This window comes from Pogona vitticeps, chromosome 2 (genome assembly GCF_051106095.1).
Source record: "Pogona vitticeps strain Pit_001003342236 chromosome 2, PviZW2.1, whole genome shotgun sequence".
In the NCBI taxonomy this organism is placed as follows: Eukaryota; Metazoa; Chordata; class Lepidosauria; order Squamata; family Agamidae; genus Pogona; species Pogona vitticeps.
Window position 1 is genome coordinate 3,489,960 of NC_135784.1, and position 18,538 is coordinate 3,508,497.

General features: G+C 44.5%; 1 protein-coding gene and 1 pseudogene across 3 annotated transcripts in view; both read right to left on the reverse strand.

Annotated features, from left to right (window-relative positions):
- LOC144587077 (MAP kinase-interacting serine/threonine-protein kinase 2-like) lies at positions 1–12,136 on the reverse strand (annotated as a pseudogene). Its single transcript, XR_013542240.1, has 2 exons — positions 11,960–12,136; positions 1–1,445 (listed from the first exon to the last, which is right to left on the reverse strand). The product of XR_013542240.1 is annotated as an MAP kinase-interacting serine/threonine-protein kinase 2-like (transcript).
- Positions 10,219–18,538, reverse strand: part of LOC144587215 (uncharacterized) — a 16,269-nt gene continuing 7,949 nt past the window's right edge. For both annotated transcript variants that reach the window (XM_078387063.1, XM_078387062.1), the window contains exons 3-5: positions 17,378–17,463; positions 17,074–17,200; positions 10,219–16,486 (exon numbers count right to left, since the gene is read on the reverse strand). In XM_078387063.1, the coding sequence (XP_078243189.1) occupies positions 14,805–16,486; positions 17,074–17,200; positions 17,378–17,452 (1,884 nt within the window). In that variant the 5' untranslated portion in view covers positions 17,453–17,463 and the 3' untranslated portion in view covers positions 10,219–14,804. The remainder of the gene's footprint in view (positions 16,487–17,073; positions 17,201–17,377; positions 17,464–18,538) is intronic.

Sequence of the window (18,538 nt, forward strand, 5' to 3'; positions counted from 1 at the left end):
AGGGGAGGTCCTCCCCCATCTTTCACAGTACAAGGAGGAACAAGACAGACAGAGAAACAAACGGCCAGTTACTGAAGTTGTCATTCCTTCAAGTAACAGAAGGGGAACAACCCAACATTATGTCTCCAGAGCCACAAGAAGAAGAAAATCAAATTTAAGCAACAGTTATACTGGATGTGTGTGCAAGTAGAGAAAACCCCTCACGGGGATAAAAGTATATTAAAATATCTGCTTCTTTTAAAAAAAAAGGTGGGGGGAAAATAAGGACAGCCAGTGTTAAAGCAAAAATCAGGAAGTAAACAAACAAATGAACATACAAACAAAATTATCCTTGGAAACCAGCCAACTTGAACAGAGTTCTCGATTTCTCTTGTGTGTGTGTGTTTCCCCCTAGCTACTCAAACAGCTTATTATTATTATTAAATTTCTTTTGTCCAAAAAAGGGGGACTGAAGGAATGGGAAAAGGAAGAAAAAGCCCGGCATGATATACTCAAGAGGAGACGGGGTGGAAGGAAGTCACATGTGGTCGCCGACCAGGACTAAGGGAGCCAGCTGGGGCTGGCCGGCCTCCGCTTTGGCCAAGCCGGTCTTCTGCCACCGTTTGGCTAGCTTGGACTCCGAAGGGGGTGAAAGCTGCATGGAGCACGAGGTAGCTTTGATAATTATGGGATGAGACTCCTCCTCCTCTGCCGCCGCTTCTTCTTCATTCTGCATCAGCTGCCAGTTCATGGCGATGGCTTCAGCAGCGGAGGAAGTCAGCTCTTTGGCGCTGCTGTTACTTTGCAGGATGATTGGAGTTGGGAGCGTGTTATCTGGAGCACACCCTTGCACCCACGGGTGTTTGAGAACTTCAGCCGCACTCAGGAGCTTCTTGGCATCCCGCACCAGGAGCTTCAATATGAGATCTTTGGCTCCGAAAGAAATATGAGCCTAGTCTTTGTCCGGGAACTCGTCCTTCCCTTCCTGGATGCTCTCAAACAACATGTTCTGGCAAGCAGGACAGGCTTCGCTGCGGTCCCAGCCGCAGTCTCTCCCGCAGTGGCCCACGAATGGCGGGTGGCCGCTCAACATGATATAGAGAATGACCCCCAAGCTTCACATATCGCAGCGCTTGTCATAGATGGACGCCTCCTCGTTGAAGGCCTCCACGACCTCCGGGGCCATGTATTCCGCTGAGCCGCACGGAGGGAGCAGCTCAGGGGTGGAGATGGGAGAGCCAGTCTCCATTCATCTTGATCCCGCTTCCTAAATCAAAATCAAAGATTTTTACCGGGGAAACCTGGTCAGGACTCTCACAGAGAATATTTTCTGGTTTTAAATCTCTATGTGCTATTCCTTTTTTGTGCAAGAAATTAAGGCCACTGGCGATATCGTGGATCACCATGCTGGCCTCCAGTTCATTGAAATGTCGCCGGCATACTGGCTTCCTGACTTCTTTGCATAACTGTAGTCATATGCATTTGTTTTTTTTCTTATTGATACTGCTCTGTTAATTGATATCCTTGCTAAATATGTTTATTGTCTTTACTTGTTGCTACCGCATTTCATGGGTGGAAGTTTAAATTCTGCCATCTTATTGTTGCCAGAATTTAAAACAGGGGGGATTGATAGGGAGTACTGGCTTTACAATTTAAGACAACACATGCTATTTGATTCATAGGTACTTTCACAAGTAATCATACCTTGTACCTGTAACTGAAATATGATTTCACTATTTCCTTACTCTAATGGTATTCTATATGCATTTTTGTATGCATTTTGTATAGTCACTGCATTTTTACGGCTCGTGCCGTATTTAGGAACGGCGCCCAGTCATAGTATGTTTGAGTAAAATTGGCTTATACATAGACTGATTGATGCACTATTTTTATCTGTTATTCCCTGCCGGAGAAATAAAACCTAAAATTGAATGGTAACATCTGGTGGAGAATGCGGGCAACTCTGGTGACATTAAGTCCACAAGGAGGGAAATCAGATTATTGAATACTCAGATCTCTGATGGGGGCCCATTAGCCGTTTTCCACAGTGGGTGCCAGAACGGCATTTCCTGCGCACTCATCGTTAAAACTTCCGGAAAGCTCCATTGAAGTTTTCTGATGGAATGCGTTTCATGGAACTCCCAAGGACCCAGGAAAAGTGTGATTGTGACAGCTATTCTCCCTCTGTGAATCCGCCCCATCCTTGAACTAGGTTCCGGCGCCTATGTTCTTGGGGTGAAAGCAAGTAAACAGGGGGACAAGGCTTGATTGGATGCACGCGAATGAGCAGAGTGTTTGAAAAGAGGGAGTGAAAGAAGCGAGACTGCTCCTGGGTTCTCAGGAAAGGAAAAGGAAAAATAGGCTTGGCCAAGCAAAGGGTTAAAACCTACTGAGCAACGGCTGCCGGGAGGGGCGCCTGCAGTAGGGCATGATGATAGCCGGACGCCGCAAAGTCGTGTGAAAGATAATTGGAAAAAGTGGGCAGGAGAGCTGGGTTCAAAAAAGAGAAAGAAAAGAAACGAAAAAAGGAAAAAAAAAAAGGAAAAAAGGTGCATCGTTAAAAATTATGCATGAGTATGGCCTTTAGCCAATTCCTGCATGGCCAAAAGATAAATTTTTCCAAACCTGCACTCTCTGTTTTTTCCATACCTGGTCATCTGAGATATGTAGGCTGTCTTACTTCAGTAGCAGCCCAGCCAAGAAAAAAAAATACAAGGGAACCTTAAAGTTAGTCCCTCTGAGATCAACAACATCCTGTATGGTTCCATGGATCATGTAGCCCCCCCCCCACCGACCTGCAAGTATAAAATTCTCTGGAAACAGAGAAAGACGAAAGCAAGCAAAGAAAAAATCCTTGCCACATTCAGCAACAGGCGAAACATCTGGACTTCCCCTCCCAGTAGCAGTTGCAGGGGGGGGGAGGTGAGGGTGAATTTAGTTCCACACAAAAGAGTAGAAGCTGGAGGCAGCCAGGTTTTCTTGGCTTCGCCTCCAGTAATCAGAAAAAAAACACAGAATCACACGGAAGGAACGGGAAAAAAAAACACTAGGAAAAATTGCTGACTATGGAATCCCACAGAAAGATGCGGGGAAATGAAAGATGCAGTATGTGGAGTTTTTGGGACGAACGATAAAGCGCAAGTTGCAAGTTCAAGGACAGAGGTGAGTTATTTGTTCCTTTGTCTTCAAGCTCAGCCGGAGCCTCCTTGCCACAGCAGTCTTATACTGTATCTGGATTGTTGGTTTTTTGTTTTGTTTTGTTTTTTGATGGTTCCGTCATTAAAACATCAAGACTGCAAGGAATCCTCAGCCCTTTTTGTGAACAGGAAACAGTCAACTGTGCTGTGTATGAAACAAGACTAAGATTTACTCAGTGCCATTCTACAGGCTGGTCAGTAATCTAGTTCACAGGCCATACATCTAGGCTAGTTCAGTTTACTTGTCCACAAATCTTTAGCCCGGGATACCCATTTGAACTAAAAGTTGCACCTGATCAACACATGAATGAATGGATTTGACAAGGGCTTGCAACATATCAACATATCTGCAAGCTCATTTCAGGGATTTCCCCACAGGAAACACTTGTAGTCCAGGTAGATCAAGTTTAGGAAGAGGGTGAAACGGGCTGTCTGGAATCATGGGGTCACCATCCATTGCTTTTTTTCTTTTAATCATTAGCTAGCCCACTGGTTCTTAACCTTGGGTTACTCAGGAGTTTTGGACTGCAACTCCCAGAAGCCTTCACCACCAGCTGTCCTGACTGGGGTTTCTGGGATTTGCAGTTCAAAAGCATCTGAGTAACAAAGGTTAAGAACCACTGAGCTAGCCTAATCAACAAGGACAAAAAGAAAACCTAGCTGCCCACATGGGAATCCCCCACTATTTTGCTAAAAATCGGTATAAGTGAACTTGATCTGAGGAAGCTCTTGAAAATCAATAGTGGGGAACCCATAGGAAGTTCCTAATAATAGGTGATCATTTTGTTAATTGCCATAATGTTCTTACATTGTGAATCTTCTAATGAGCAAACACTTTCAATATCTGATTAGCATACTGTGGCAGGATGTGACTAATCTTTGGAAAAGCAGATGCAGACTCCAATTTGCCTCCTAATTCGATATGGCTGAAATGGAGAACTATACAATGCTGGGAGTCACTCACCAGGAAGTGCCCGTGTCCTTTGCTCGCATGGCCTGAGCTTGGCATGAGTGGCATCATTTTGAATGGAGCCAAATATTTTCCCAAAGCGCCTGAATCTGTCCATTTGCAAATGCTTGCCACACTTTTCTGCTCCTCTTTCCCATTTTTTTCTGTTGAAAAAAGAATTGAGTGGCTAATGGTCACCTGTTTTTTCTCACCTCCTGCTCCTTTCTTTGCCCCCAACCCCACCACCTTGTCTTCTGCCCCGCCGATGACCCCTTGCCAGAATTTCTGGTCTCTTTGCAGAGCGAGGAGGGAAAGGGATCCCCTTTGATGGGAGGAATGGCCGTCCTCCAAGAACGCTGGTAAGCCTTTTGGTCAGAGTCCCAAGTTCGAGTCCTTCACACCAAGTTTAAGTCTGGATCTTTGATACCGAGTTTTGAATCCCTATTAAAAGGGGAGCGGTTGGGTGGGTTCTGAGTTGAGCCTGAGTCATTGGGAAAGAACCCCCCCCAAAAAAAACGTGGTCCAACAGTAAGCTACATCTCAACTCCTGGCCTCCTTTTGGGGGAGCTTCCCCCCCAAGTAACGAGTTGTGACCCTCCCCCTTCAAAAAGCCCCAGGTCTGGTGCGGCTGCACCTCGTCTCCTTCTGTTACCATTCAATTTTAGGTTTTCTTTCTCCGGCAGGGAATAACAGATAAAAATCGTGTATCAATCAGTCTATGTAGAAGCCAATTTTGTTCAAACATACATATGACTGGGCGCCGTTCCTAAATACGGAACGAGCCCCCTCATTAATGGGTAAAAGCAATTTATACAAAGGACAATAAAGCACAGCATCCCCCTATGGCTCTTCTGAACCCTATGTGTGCCTGTTTGGGTCACCCTATTGGCTGTGGTAGATGTGAGGAAAAATATCCAAATATCCAAATTGCATCCCAAGGTTATGCATCCCAGGGTTAGTGGCTGCCAAGTCCAAGTTTGTGAATGTGTGAACCATTGTGCAGTTTATCTCTAAATATATTAATGACGGATTATGAGCCATCCATGTTACATTCTTTGCTGGCCTGAAACGCTGTGAAAAAGGAGTTATTCTGGCCTTGAAGGGGGGCTGGTTCTCACAAAGCTGTGTAGCTGTGAGTGCCAAACGGGAGGGGTCTGGAGTACTACTTTGAGATGAAGATAGAAAAATGCAGTGACTATACAAAATGCGTACAAAAATGCATATAGAATATCATTAGAGTAAGGAAATAGTGTTCCTTTCCTTATCAGTCTGGTGAATGACAGCGTTGGCCCTGACACTCCTGCACCAATGAGCGGAAAGAGATTTTTCCACCTGCTTGTCTTTGGTACCATGGATTGTTGTGCCTTCTTTGAACGGAGATGAGCTAGCTTCCCTTTCTGCACTTCAGGGAAGTGAGTTCATTCTGGAGGTAGTCAAACTGATATGTCTGGTTTATCTATTTTTTCCATCTGGCCACAGCAGAGATACTGGGGTGAAATGCACAGGACTCACCTCTCTTCCAAGGACATCACTGTCTGATGAAAGGAGACTTCACTAGCAGCATCTGAATACAATAAACTTCTCATGAGCAACCCTGGCTGAACCAGCTTCAGTTTCTGGCTAGGCTTCAGACAGGCCTACCTCAAACCTGTTTGTGTCCCTTCAACTTCCACCATGGGAAAACAGGATTGTCTAATCACCTCGGTAGAGGTGCCTGCTGACATCTGTGCTATCAGAGTTCCACTTGGAACGTGGCCACATCAACCACATTTTCTGCCAGCTGGAGGAAGTTTGCAAAGTGGTCATGAACGGCTTCCCTCAGCTGAGGTGGCCTTGGAGAGAAGAGTCCTTCAACAGGTGGAAGACCTCTCCTAAGTCCAACTCGAATGTTCTTGTCAGGTTTGGGATAAACCTGAAATGAAATTATTAAATGCAGTTTGGCAATATTTTATTTATTTATTTATTTATGATATAAGTATTTGTAAGGATCAGAGCTATAAAGTAAAGCTAAGCATGAGTTAATGCAGCTGAGCTGATTGTATCAGCAGGATGAACAATACCAGGATTGGCTAATCATTAGGATATAGCTGAGAGACCAAGCAGACACCATTGTGGGTGTTGCTGTTGGTTGTGGAGTGCTGTCGTCGTGCTGGAGAATCCTGTGGAAGCTGTATCTACGAGCTTGGGAGAAGAGGAACTCTGGTGAACCGGACTGACTACATGGTATATTGATTAGTGACTATTTACTGGACTCTGACACTGATTTATGCACTCTGTATTCTGTGGAACTGCCGTGTATGACAATTGGAACTGGAACAAGGACTACGCTGTATATATCTGTAAATATCCTGTATATAATACAAGTATTGTATTATCAAGACTGTTTAGTACTTGTGTCTTCACTGCACTTTGGGAAGCTCTGCTGGTTATCACCTGGGGTAATCCTTGAAATACCGCCACTCTGTCAGTTCTTAATACCTTTAGAGGGTAGGTGAACCTCTCTTTGGCCCTACACTAGAACACTAGGCTTTGGTAAATCCCATCTCATGAGGATGTCCTCCCCTGCTACAGGAAAAATGAAGCCATTGGTACTTGCCATGTAATGTTCATTTTATGTCACAACAAGAGGACATCCTTCCCTTCTCTCGAGTTATTATGACCAAGTTCTGGGAAGGGCATCTACCATGTCTGTTATTTTCTCGTGGCTGGAGATGAAGACTGATTCAGCCAGAGTTGGTCCCTCTCTCTTAAAGGAGTCCTACTGCTGCCTAATTGGCTGATCGCTGCCCGTAGAAGCAAGAAGGAGGGACAACCCATCTCTAGAAGATGTCCTTCTGGCTCGAACGGGTCCATTAAACTTAACTCTGGCAACAACTTATAACCCCGAACTCTTGTGGTCATTTCTTTGACCTTTCTTCTCACAGGGGGACTGGCCCAAATTGCTCCTGGTTGGTCATAGGGCGGATCGGTGTGGTCCGTACTGCACAAACCGTCTCAGAACATGGGTGTCTCACCCAGTCCCCCTCCTACTGACTCTGGAGTAAAGAGGGACTGGGATGGATCACCCTCCTCCCCCCACGTTGATTGCATGGATAAACCACCACAGTCCATTCTAGGGGATCCAACTCTTGCCCACGTGTTATGAAATCTGGTGGTTCCGGCAGCAATCCTCCATCCACTTGTAAATTCGGGAACTCTTTAAGTAGCTTCAGAAAACTCTCATGGCCCATGCTCCATTCTGTCTGAGCAGACCTGTCTTTTTTATCTGCTGGTTCACTCCTAACCACTCTAAAGCTTCCCGCCTTTTCTCCCTCATTTATATCCTCCCATACAATCAAGTCCAGCTCCTCCCCTCTCTCGTCAGCCAGACACACTTCCCTATGTTGCTGCACCTCTCTGTCATCTGGGTCCACCTCCACTAATATCCCTTCTACACATTCTGTGCCTCCTTCTGCTCCTTTGATAGAGGAGGACAGCTCACTCCCTTTCTCTCCTTCACAAGGTCATAGAATTTGTTGTTCCAGATAAGAGTTGTCTTGAAATTCCAATAGCTCTATTTCCAGATTTCCAAAAAATCTAACCAATGTAAGCAGGAGAGATCAAGTTCTTCAAATTTGACTTTATCTGGAGTAGTAAGAAAACACAGGGTTGTCTCCATCTTACAGAACTGTAAAAATCTGTTCCTAAAATTCTCCTTTGAGGCTGCTACAATGCTCCTGATGGCTTGTAGGGTCGTCCGTAAATGTTGTGGAATTTTCCAAATGTATTTTTAGATTGGGAAAATATTCCAGTTGCCCACTTTCAAGGTCTCTCTCAAAAACCTGCAGTTTTCTCTCAAATGTTCTGATGTCACAAAACATCCTTTCTGCTGTTTTCCCTAAACCTTGCAGATTTTTGTTCAGCACACTGAAGTGTCCTGTAAAATCTGTAAAAAACATGAGGTTGGTAAGCCAGGCCATATCAGTGAGCGGTGGATATTCTTGCTCCTTTTCAGTCATAAACAGCCTAATTTCATCCAAGCAGGCTACATATCTCTCCAGGACTCATCCTCTGCTCACCCACTGGACATAAGTAAAATATTATACTGTGCCTGAACCTCATCAAGAAGTGCTTGAAACTGTCAAAAATTCAGAACAAGCCATGATGGCCATGATGTAATTCACCATTTTTGTGACATCTCTTACGATGTTGTCTAATTTTTGCTGCTTTCCCTGGCAAAAAAACTTCTTAATGTTGTGATAAGTGGGATGAGAGCATAGAAGCTCTCATCGGAGTGCCGTCTACAAGTAAGACCTCCAGGGAGGTACAGACCACTCCCCCGCCAACACCTCCCAGGAAAGTACACCAGGGGACAGACACCTAGGAACTTGAAACAAGTCTGCGGGGTCTAACAATAGCAACCCAAACAGAGGGAGAATTGATGGGAAGGGAGGAAAGGGGGAGGTCCATGGCAGAGGCAGGAACGGGGGTTATAAATAGGGAAGATGACAATATCCCAGGTGGCTGGGAACTCATCTGGGTAGAGGACCCTTGAACTGGGAAATGAAAAAGATACCCAGAGAAGAGGCAGACTATCACCGAAGGAGAGGATTTCCACAACGCCCGTCTTCCTGGGGTGAGTCTGAGGTGAGAGAGTGGAGGAGGAGACTGAGGGAAGAGAAGGAAGCAGTGGTGAGAGAAGCAGAAGAATGTTGGGCATAGCGAGCTGAGGAGGCGTGGAGGATGATGTACCTCCAGGACAGTGGGGACAACTTGCAAGTGAGGGAGACCCGGTATAGCGAGGGGACGAGGATGCCGAGACCTCCCCATTATTCAGGGACGAAGGGGCTGAAATTGAAGTGCCGGATTATGATCTTTTTCTAGCCGGACCCTGGGACGTTAAATCCTTAAACCCGTTTGACTCAGAACTATGGTTACTCTTGTGCATCCCATTGGCGTTGCAAGAGAAGTTAAGACATGCATTGTTTAAAGAAGTTCTTTCTTTGCATAAAGAAATAAATACTAGTTTGGATTTTGAGTTAAAATCAACTCCTGGTTTATTTAAGCAAAAAGGAGGGAGGAATACCGAACCTCCACAAATGTATAATACAATGAAACGAAATGATCTGATATTTTGCTTCTTTAACAAAGAACTGTATGAAACCAGATGTTACCCCCACCATGCAAGGTGCCCCGTCCACTATTAACCGAAACTACTTTTTCTGCTCTTATGTCTCATGACAAAAAGCCTCCATCACAGCATTGCATGATTATTTATATCTGTGCTTTCATCCAAACACATGGAGTAACAGGCTGCCTCTTGTAAGTCAGCGGTCAGCTGCTGACTAACATCACTTGCCATACGCAGGACTTGATCTTCAACAGTATTTCTGAGAAGTGGCATCTCAGAGATGCGTTGCATGATTTTATCCTTGTTTGGGAAATCATGAAAAAGGGAATTACTCCCAGCCAACATGGCCGTTTTGATAAAGTCCCCATCAGAGAGGGGCTTGCCATGTTTTGCCAAGCACAGTGAAATTTGAAAGCTGTCAGCTGTCAGCTGATTTGTTTTAGAAAGATCGTTGCAAAAACTAAGCTTCTGGGAGTGATATTTCCTCAATTGCCCTTCAAGAAATTCTTTCCTTTCAACTTTACCAAGTTCAGCAACACTTTTGTGGTTGGTTTCAAAGTGACGTCTGACACTTGATGTGCGAGACACAACACTTCTACTACACAGAATACATAATGCTTTCCCATTGCATTCAGTCATTCCAAATGACTCTGTCCAGGCCTCTTGGAATGATCTCCCACTATCTGTTTTCAATTTTGCTTTTTTTGCTGTACTCATTTCTTTTCTGTTCAAGGTTTGGAGTCTACAAAAAAACAAAATTTATATTTTTAAAAAGATGGATGAAGCAGTCAATACAAATCTATCCCTACCAAAAATATTATTACACATTTTGTCTGTCTGGTTCTTTATTGATTCATCCAACTGACAGCTATTTTAGAAAAAAGTGTGGAATGCTACACTGAATTAAATGCACCCTATATATAAAGCTTATTAAGTACATTGAAATCCTGGACTTGTTTCCTCCAAATTAAGCCACCCTCAGAAAAGCAGCTATGTTTATTTATTTTGTTTATTTATTGGATTTATACCCCGTACCATCTGGCAACCAGGCCACTCCGGGTGACTAACAAGATAAAACAGTACAATATCAAAACAGTATAGAAATAAAATAGTACATACATTCAACAAATATAATAACCCGCAGGATAAATTAAAACAGATAGAAATGAATTTGGTAAAAATGATGATGAAAGGAATGGCAAGAAGGATGGAAAAGAGAGGCCGAGAACTCGAAACACCTAATACTCAGGGAAAGCCTGGCAGAAGCGCCAAGACTTCAATGCTCATTTAACCCATCCAGTGAGGGTGCCAGGTGGATCTCAATGCGCAGGTTGTTCCACAGGCGGGGGGCAACCACCAAGAAGGCCCTTTTTTGTTTTTTCTCTCTGATTCTCCTTTGGGGTCAAGGCCCTCAACTGCCCTGCCTGTGAAGAGTGGGTATTACAGACAGATCTGGCTGGGAGCAGGCATTCTGATAGGTACCGAGGTCCTAAACTGTGTGGGGCTTTGAATATTATCACCATAACCTTGAAGTCAATGTAGAAATGAACCAGTAGCCAATGAAGGGTGGCCAGAGTGGGGGAGATGTGCTGGAATGTCTTCACCCCTGTTATTAATGTGGCCACTGAATTTTGGACCAGTTCAAATTTCCGCATCAACCTCAAGGGTAACCCCATGTAGCTTGGAAAGCCGCCCCAGGAGGATACTGTGGTCAACGATATCAAAGATCGCTGAGATATTGAGGAGGCTCAACAAGGACATATTGCCCCTGTTGGCCTCCCTCAGGAGGTCATCCTGAAGGGCAACCAATGCTGTTTCCATACCATGCGGCAGCCTGAAGCCCGACTGGAATGAGTCAAGGGCATCCGTTTCCTCCAGAAATGTCTGGAGCTGATCGGCCACCACCCTCTCAACCACGTTACTAAAAAAAGAAACCTTGGCGATGGGCCTATACTTCCCAATTCCATCCGCCGCCAAACTAGGTTTCCTTCAAATGGGCCTAATGAGTGTCTCCTTGATGACAGGGGGAACCATGCCCTCCTGAAGAGACCCATTAATTATTGCAGTGGCTCATTCTGTTGTTACCAGCTTGGTTGCTTTGATGAGCCAGGCCGGACACGGGTATAAAGAGGAGGTGGTGGCACAACTGTGCTCAAGCACCCTGTCCACCTCATTGGACATCACAGGTTAAAAGCAAGTTAACTTCACTGCACTGGACATCTCAGCTCAATCTACTGTATGTAAAAAGGGATCAAGGTCCCGGCGGATGGCCTCCACTTTAGATTTTTAAAATGCCACAAATTGGTCACAGGAAAGCTGGTTGTGAGCTTTGTTTATCCAGTCAGTGAAAAAAGCTCTTCTAGCAAACTTTACCTTAGCTAGGTAAAGGTTAGATGCGATCCTGGCAGCTTTTAGATTAATTTCTGTTGGGGCCCTTCTGCTCTGTAGTCTTCTCTGATTACAATTCATGGCCCTCAGTTGCTGAGTAAACCAGGGAGCTGGTCAGGCTTGGTAGCGGAGAGAGCATTTAGGTGTGATCATGTCGACTGAGTCAGCTGGAATCCCCCGCATGATATCTTGGAATCTATCAGGAACCAGTAACCTGTGGGGGTGGACCACCTTAATGGGTCCAAGTTCCCTGCAGGAGGGAAGTGCCACTGAGAAGCTGCATTTAATTAGGTGGATATCCGACCATGACAAGGGGGTCAACATCAATTCGGCCACCATCGAAGCACACTCTATCTGCTTGACAGCAAAGACCAGATCCAGCATATGGCTGCCCACATGGGTAGAACCTTTGATTTGCTGGGTCAAGTCCAAGGAAGCCATGGTTTCCAGGAACTCATGAGCTGGGCTGGAAACCTCAGCCTCCAGATGAATGTTGAAGTCCCTGAGAACCATTAGTCTAGGGAACCTCAACAGTGCCAGGGAGATGAAATCTGCCAGCTCTGGCAGGGAGTGCACTGGATTGCGGGAAGTGTGTTATACCAGGACAATCCCAAAGTCACTCCTGGCCCCAAATGACACGTGGACAGTCTCTTGACCTAGGCTTGCCACCACAGAGAGCTTAGCAGCTTCAAAGATGTCCTTATAAACAATGGCAACTCCACCTCACCCTGTCTGCCCTGGTGTTGGATGGCATACCCAGGTGGGCATATGAGAGAGTAGCTCCTCCCTCAGTGCCCACCCATGTCTCAGTTACACAGGCCAGGTTTGCCCGTTCCTCCAGGATCAAGTCCTGGATGAGTTGGGTTTTGTTGTAGGCAGACCTGGCATTTATCAACACCAGGGACAGAGAGGGAGGCTGGTTATCTAGGTTTGTACAGGTGGCAGCAGAGCTAGAACAGGGGACAAATATCTGTTCGCTGTTCTTCTAAGTTTGATCACTCCTGGGAGTGAAAATGTTTAAAGTGTATACCTGCATTTTACAAACTACATCGAGTATACTATGGAAAAGAGTTTTATAGATATCATGACTTGTCAGAAAGATAAGTAAAGCAAATTAAGTGTGGACTCTCACTAGAAGCTAAAATAACCAAACAAAGGGTATTGTACTACAGTGGCATTATGAGAAGACAAGCTCACTGGAAAAGGCAGCAAGGCAGGAAAAAGTGCAGTGGAGTAAGAAAAGAGGAGGACTGCACATGAGATGGATTGACTCAATAAAGAAACCCATCATTTGTTTGTAAGACCTTTTGTTTGGTGTTGCAGTCAAATGAGGACCAGGAGCAGAGAGACTGGAATTCAGAATTGGGGAATAAGATATGATATTCTTGCCTGCTTGGGGGATGAGAAAGAGAGAAACACGATTGCTACACACTTCAGACATCTAGTCCCAGGTGTGTCAGTTGTCTTTTACTAGGTGTTTCCTGTTAGCGTGTCTCTGCTAAATATTCCAGTTCTGCCCAGTTTAATTTAGAGTTGAAACAGAGTCTTGAAATACTTGCTGTTCTCAGAAGAAACTGCAGAGCTAAATGCAGTGGAGATTAAATCTGGAAGGTTCCTTTTTTCATGGTTTTATGAAACAGTCAGTCTCTCTCTCACACAGAGACACACACTAAATTTTCTACAATCAGTTGCTTCAGATCAGTAGGTCCCAGTTTCCTATTGTTACATGCAAACAAGCTTGAGGAATCCACCAGTCCCTCCCTTGTGCCTTCCTTTCCATTTTAATTGGAGCTTTCCTTCCTGCTTGTAGTCATGTCCAGTGGAAGTAGTAATTCACAAGCCAGATTCACTGTTGCAGACTCCACGACAGCAGTAAACAGAAAAGCAGTATTATCTACGATCTCCAAAAGAACTGATTTCCAAGTGCCACAACCAAGGAAGGTAGCAGGGATAGGTGGCTTATGATCGTGCAGTTTCTGATGTTTGGCTGTGGGTGGGAGTAGCGATCCAGTGATTTATGGCTCATGTGCTGATGGAGAAATCGCTGCGTGCCATCTCTGGCACGTGTGCCATAGGTTCACCATTGCTGGTATAGACCATCAAAGAAAGATCGCCAGCACAGATGAAACTCGTGAAGTATGGTAACATGGGTAATTTATGTAAATGCTAAAAAGTGTGAATGCCTTGATACTACCCTGAGGAAGGCCGTTCCTTTGTTCTCTCCAGTGACTGTGCTTCAGTTGAAGTTCCACACAGAATCTTCAGTTTTGAAGTGGAATGGAGACTGTTTCAGTTGGACCATAAACTTTCATAATGAGGTACAGATTTTCAAGCCGCTATTGATGGTGGACCGTATCGTGTGCCACTGTAAGGTCGACAAATGTTGCTCCAGTTACTTCATGTGTTTCAAAACCATCTTCTACATACCGAGGATGAGATTTAAGATTAGAGCCACACAGCCCTTGTCAGCTTTAAAGCCTGCCTCGTCTGGAATTCAAAGAGGTTCAATTTTAGACACCAGATGGATCTTGTTATGGCTTCCTCTAGTTCTGCTAATATAAAGGCAGAAGAAACTTCACTGAAATCGCTGGTGTTTTATTGATATTCTGCATTGGTTGGTCTTCCCTGCCAGGAGCAATTGGTGTGCTATTTGGTTAGGGGTTATATTTCCCTACCATGTCCGTTGATTTGGATTCTTGTTCAGTATTTTTCAGTAGCCTCTAAGCTTTCCTGCTGCTTCTTGCCATGTCCAGCTCTGTCATAGTGTCAATCCAACTAGAGTTTTTGGCTTGTGTAAGAGTTGAGATCAGCTTTCTCCCAGCTTTTACAGTATGTTCACTACAAGTGTGAAATATAATCCAAGTATCGGGTGTGTCTTTCCACAGTGATATCTAAGATGGCGTTGGTCCGGCACCCTCTTAGAATGGACCCAACGTCACTATTCCAAATTCTTACCTTGACAAGTCAAGGGGGAATTGAGCCCCAACTAACATCTGAATTAGAAGACCTTTCCAACCAGCTGAAATTAAACCCTTTAAAAACACAGATCAATCTTTCCTTCTCACAATGTATCCAGAGCAGGACAGAATCGGAGAACTCCTTTGACACGAGTTCTTCCAACATTCCGTGCATTTGTAGGACTGTTTCCTGTGTAAAGTAAGGTCGTTGTTCATAGTGAAGCTTATTCCACATTTCCTGTATTGATATGGTTTCTGCTCATGTGTAAGCTTTCGTGGATAGTAAGAAGACCACTTAGATGGAAGCTGCTTCCACATTCCATATAGTTGCATGGCTTTATCATGTGATTTGCTCCATGTCTCTGTACGTGCTTTCTTTCATGCATAGAGAGATGATCGTTTCTACTGAAACTCTTTCCACATTCTATGCATTTATATGGTTTCTCCCCTGTGTGAGTTCTTTGGTGTAAACCAAGATTACCTCTCTGACCAAAGGTCTTTCCACACTCCATGCATTCATATGGTTTCTCTCCTGTGTGAGTTTTTTGATGTGAACTAAGGTTACCTCTCTGACTGAAGCTCCTTCCACATTCCAGGCATTCATAGGGTTTCTCCCTCGTGTGTCTTCTCTTATGTACAGAAAGATTACTGCTTTCACTGAAGCTCTTTCCACATTCTGTGCATTCATAGGGTTTCTCCCCCGTGTGTGATCTTAGATGAGAATGCAGACTTGATCTCAGACTGAAGCTCCTTTCGCATTCCACGCATTCATAGGGTTTCTCCCCTGTGTGAGTTCTTTTATGGGAACTTAGATGACTGTTGTGACCGAAGCTCTTTCCACATTCCATGCATATATATGGTTTCTCTCCTGTGTGTGTTCTTTGATGTGAACTAAGTCTACTACTATCAATGAACATCTTTCCACATTCCATGCATTCATATTGTTTCTCCCCTGTGTGTGTTCTTTTATGTACAGAAAGATTATTACTGTCACTGAAGCTCTTTCCACATTTGATGCACTGATAGGGTTTCTCCCCTGTGTGCGTTCTTAGATGACGATGTAGACTTGATCTCTGACTGAAGCTCTTTTCACATTCCATGCATTGATAGGGTCTCTCCCCTGTGTGAGTTCTTTTATGTGAACTTAGGTGACTGTTTTCACTGAAGTTCTTTCCACATTCCATGCATGTATAGGGTTTCTCCCCTATGTGTGTTCTTTGATGTGAACTCAAGTTACTGTTATGACTGAAGCACAATCCACATTCCATGCATTTATAGGGTCTCTCCCCTGTGTGAGTTCTTTTATGTGAACTCAAGTGACTGTTCTGACTGAAGCTCTTTCCACATTCCATACATTTATAGGGTTTCTCCCCTGTGTGAATTCTTTGATGTCTACTTAGAGTACTGCCTTGACTGAAGCTCTTCCCACATACCATGCATCTGAATGGTTTCTCTCCTGTGTGTGTCCTTTGATGTAAAAACAGAGTACGCTTTGCAGTGAAACCCTTTCCACACTCTATGCATTCATACAGTTTCTTTCCTGCCTGAATCTTTTCATATGAAGCAAGATCAATATCCACAGGGAGGCGGCTTCCACCTTCCCTGTAATCCTTTATTTTCACTGGTGTATGGACTCTGCCCTGTTTATCTAGGTCCCAATTATATTTGAATATCTCCTCAGGGACAGAATGCTTTCTCCTTTTTGTTTCCTGGTCTTGAAGAAGAGTTGGGAGTTCAGGAGCATCGGCTGAAGATTTCTCATTCCCATTCTTTAGTTGGTTACCTCTGTACCATTTCTCTCCCCTCGATTTTCCATACCTCTGTTTTCCTGCTTCATGATCAATTCTTTCAAAAGGCTCCACAGACAGACCTGGGTTGTTCTCACCGTGCTGTTCATTATCAGTTTCTGAAAAAAGGAGGACACAAATCCTTTAGGGAGTTCTGGAGGGGGAAACGTCCCTTCAGAGTTCAGACCCACATCCTTAGCTCTGTCTGCTCCCTGCTTTGGGGGAAGAATCCTGATATCTACACCAAGAAAGAAGTGCTGATACTTTAACCAACATCCTGTGTAGGCATCAACATGGATGAAACACTCTGAGTTCTTCCTAAAGTAGTCAGAGACTCAAATCTGTCTGGCCCAAAGATGAAACTTCTGCTGCTTTTGAAAAGCAAAGTCTGCTGCTTATATACTGCCCCCTAAGACTTAAAGTATTCTCTGGGCATTTTACAACTTAAGTATCCAAGCTACACATTGTGCTACAATGCTGTTTCTTAGAGCGAGGCAGAGCAGGACCAGACAATGCTGCACATGTGCTCCACACTGAGACACCTGAATCATCAGCTGCCCCAGAAGGAAGATCTCTCAAAGATGTGAAAGGATGAAATAGAAGTCTCAATGTTTCGATGCATGTCTCAATACATGTCTCAATGTTTAAATTTTTTTTTAACCAAAAGATACAGCCTCTCCAACCATAGGGGAAAAGGACTGCTTACCAAGAGTGTACAACATCCAGCAGATCTCCTCCGTGACTTCTCTGTGCAAAGCCTTTTGGTCCGGATCCAGCCACTCCCACTCTTCCTCCGTAAAATGCACAGCCACTTCCTCAAAAGTCACCGGGTCCTGGAAGAAAAAGGGAAACAATCCCTCTTCCCAGAGTGACCAGACAGGACGGGTTGGTAGAACGGATGAGAAGGAAAAAGTGGAGGGACCATGGCTTCCACCTGCCAAGGTGTGAAGGGGGGGAATAAAGCATCCAAGTGGCCTCCCACCCATCTCCCTAGCACATCTTTCCCCTACCTGACCAGGTGCCACAATGGTGGTGGTTTCCGCTCCACCCCAAACAAAAGGAGTCTGAAGATACATTGCTGGCATCTTCCCGTCACCTGCGAGAGAAAGACCATAAAGGAATGCTCAAAGAGACTACAACTAGCACGCCTTTGGTGAGAAGCCAACACCGAGAAACCTCTCTTGTTTCCAGTCTTATTTTTCCCCCAACCAATGATATATTGATTTTCAGGGTGTGTTAAAGCTTATCTTTCCCCCTTCAGCTTCTTAGTCACAAGTCAAAGGCTTGGTTTCTAGTCACCACCAACTCCCTCAACCCTTCTTTATAGGCTTTGGTCTTCAGACCCTTCCTTATCTCTGTCCCCTGCCTTTGGACTCTTTTCAGCCTTTTTTGAATGAGAATCTGAAACTTCCTGTCAAACTGTGATGCCCAACAGAGGACTCAAGATGCTGCTCGATGGAGGAGAACTGAGGAAATTTCCCTCCTTGATCAATTTCTTTAAAAGCAACCCTTTAAATATGGCTCAGAATTTTGGCAGAATTAGATGGGAGATGGGGTGGGGTGGTCAAAGTTCTACCACTTTGATAAGGAAGAGATTTTTTTTCTTTTTGAGCTTTTGTGGATCAGATTCCATTTTTTTTTTCAGACTCAAAGGCTGAAGTCCTTTACCGCAGTGGTCCTCAACCTTGGGCCTCCAGATGTTCTTGGACAACAATTCCCAGAAACCTTCACCACCACCTCTGCTGGCCAGGATCCAAGTACATCTGGAGGCCCAATGTTGGGGACCACTTCTTTACCATAATGTGTTGCTGCTTAGTGGGCCCACTGAATTAGTGTGGATTTGATGAATCAACTCCTCCATAACTTCCATGGATTCAAATAGATCTACTCTAGTAGTGACTGTCATGATCCCCATCTGGCTCCTGCTTCTTTCAGCAAACTAAGAGCTCACGCCATATGCCCCTCAGCTGCCACCACTTTATTACATCGACAGTACCTATGATTAATAATCGAGGTCCAGGCCATAGGTCATTTTTAAACAACCTAATAGAAATTATTATTACAGATGTTCATAGAATAAGCAATATTGTTAACTCTTAAATAAACATTCTCCTTTGTCCCTCTCAACCACCACTTTCCTGCCCAAACTCCAAAAATTTCAATCTCTTCAA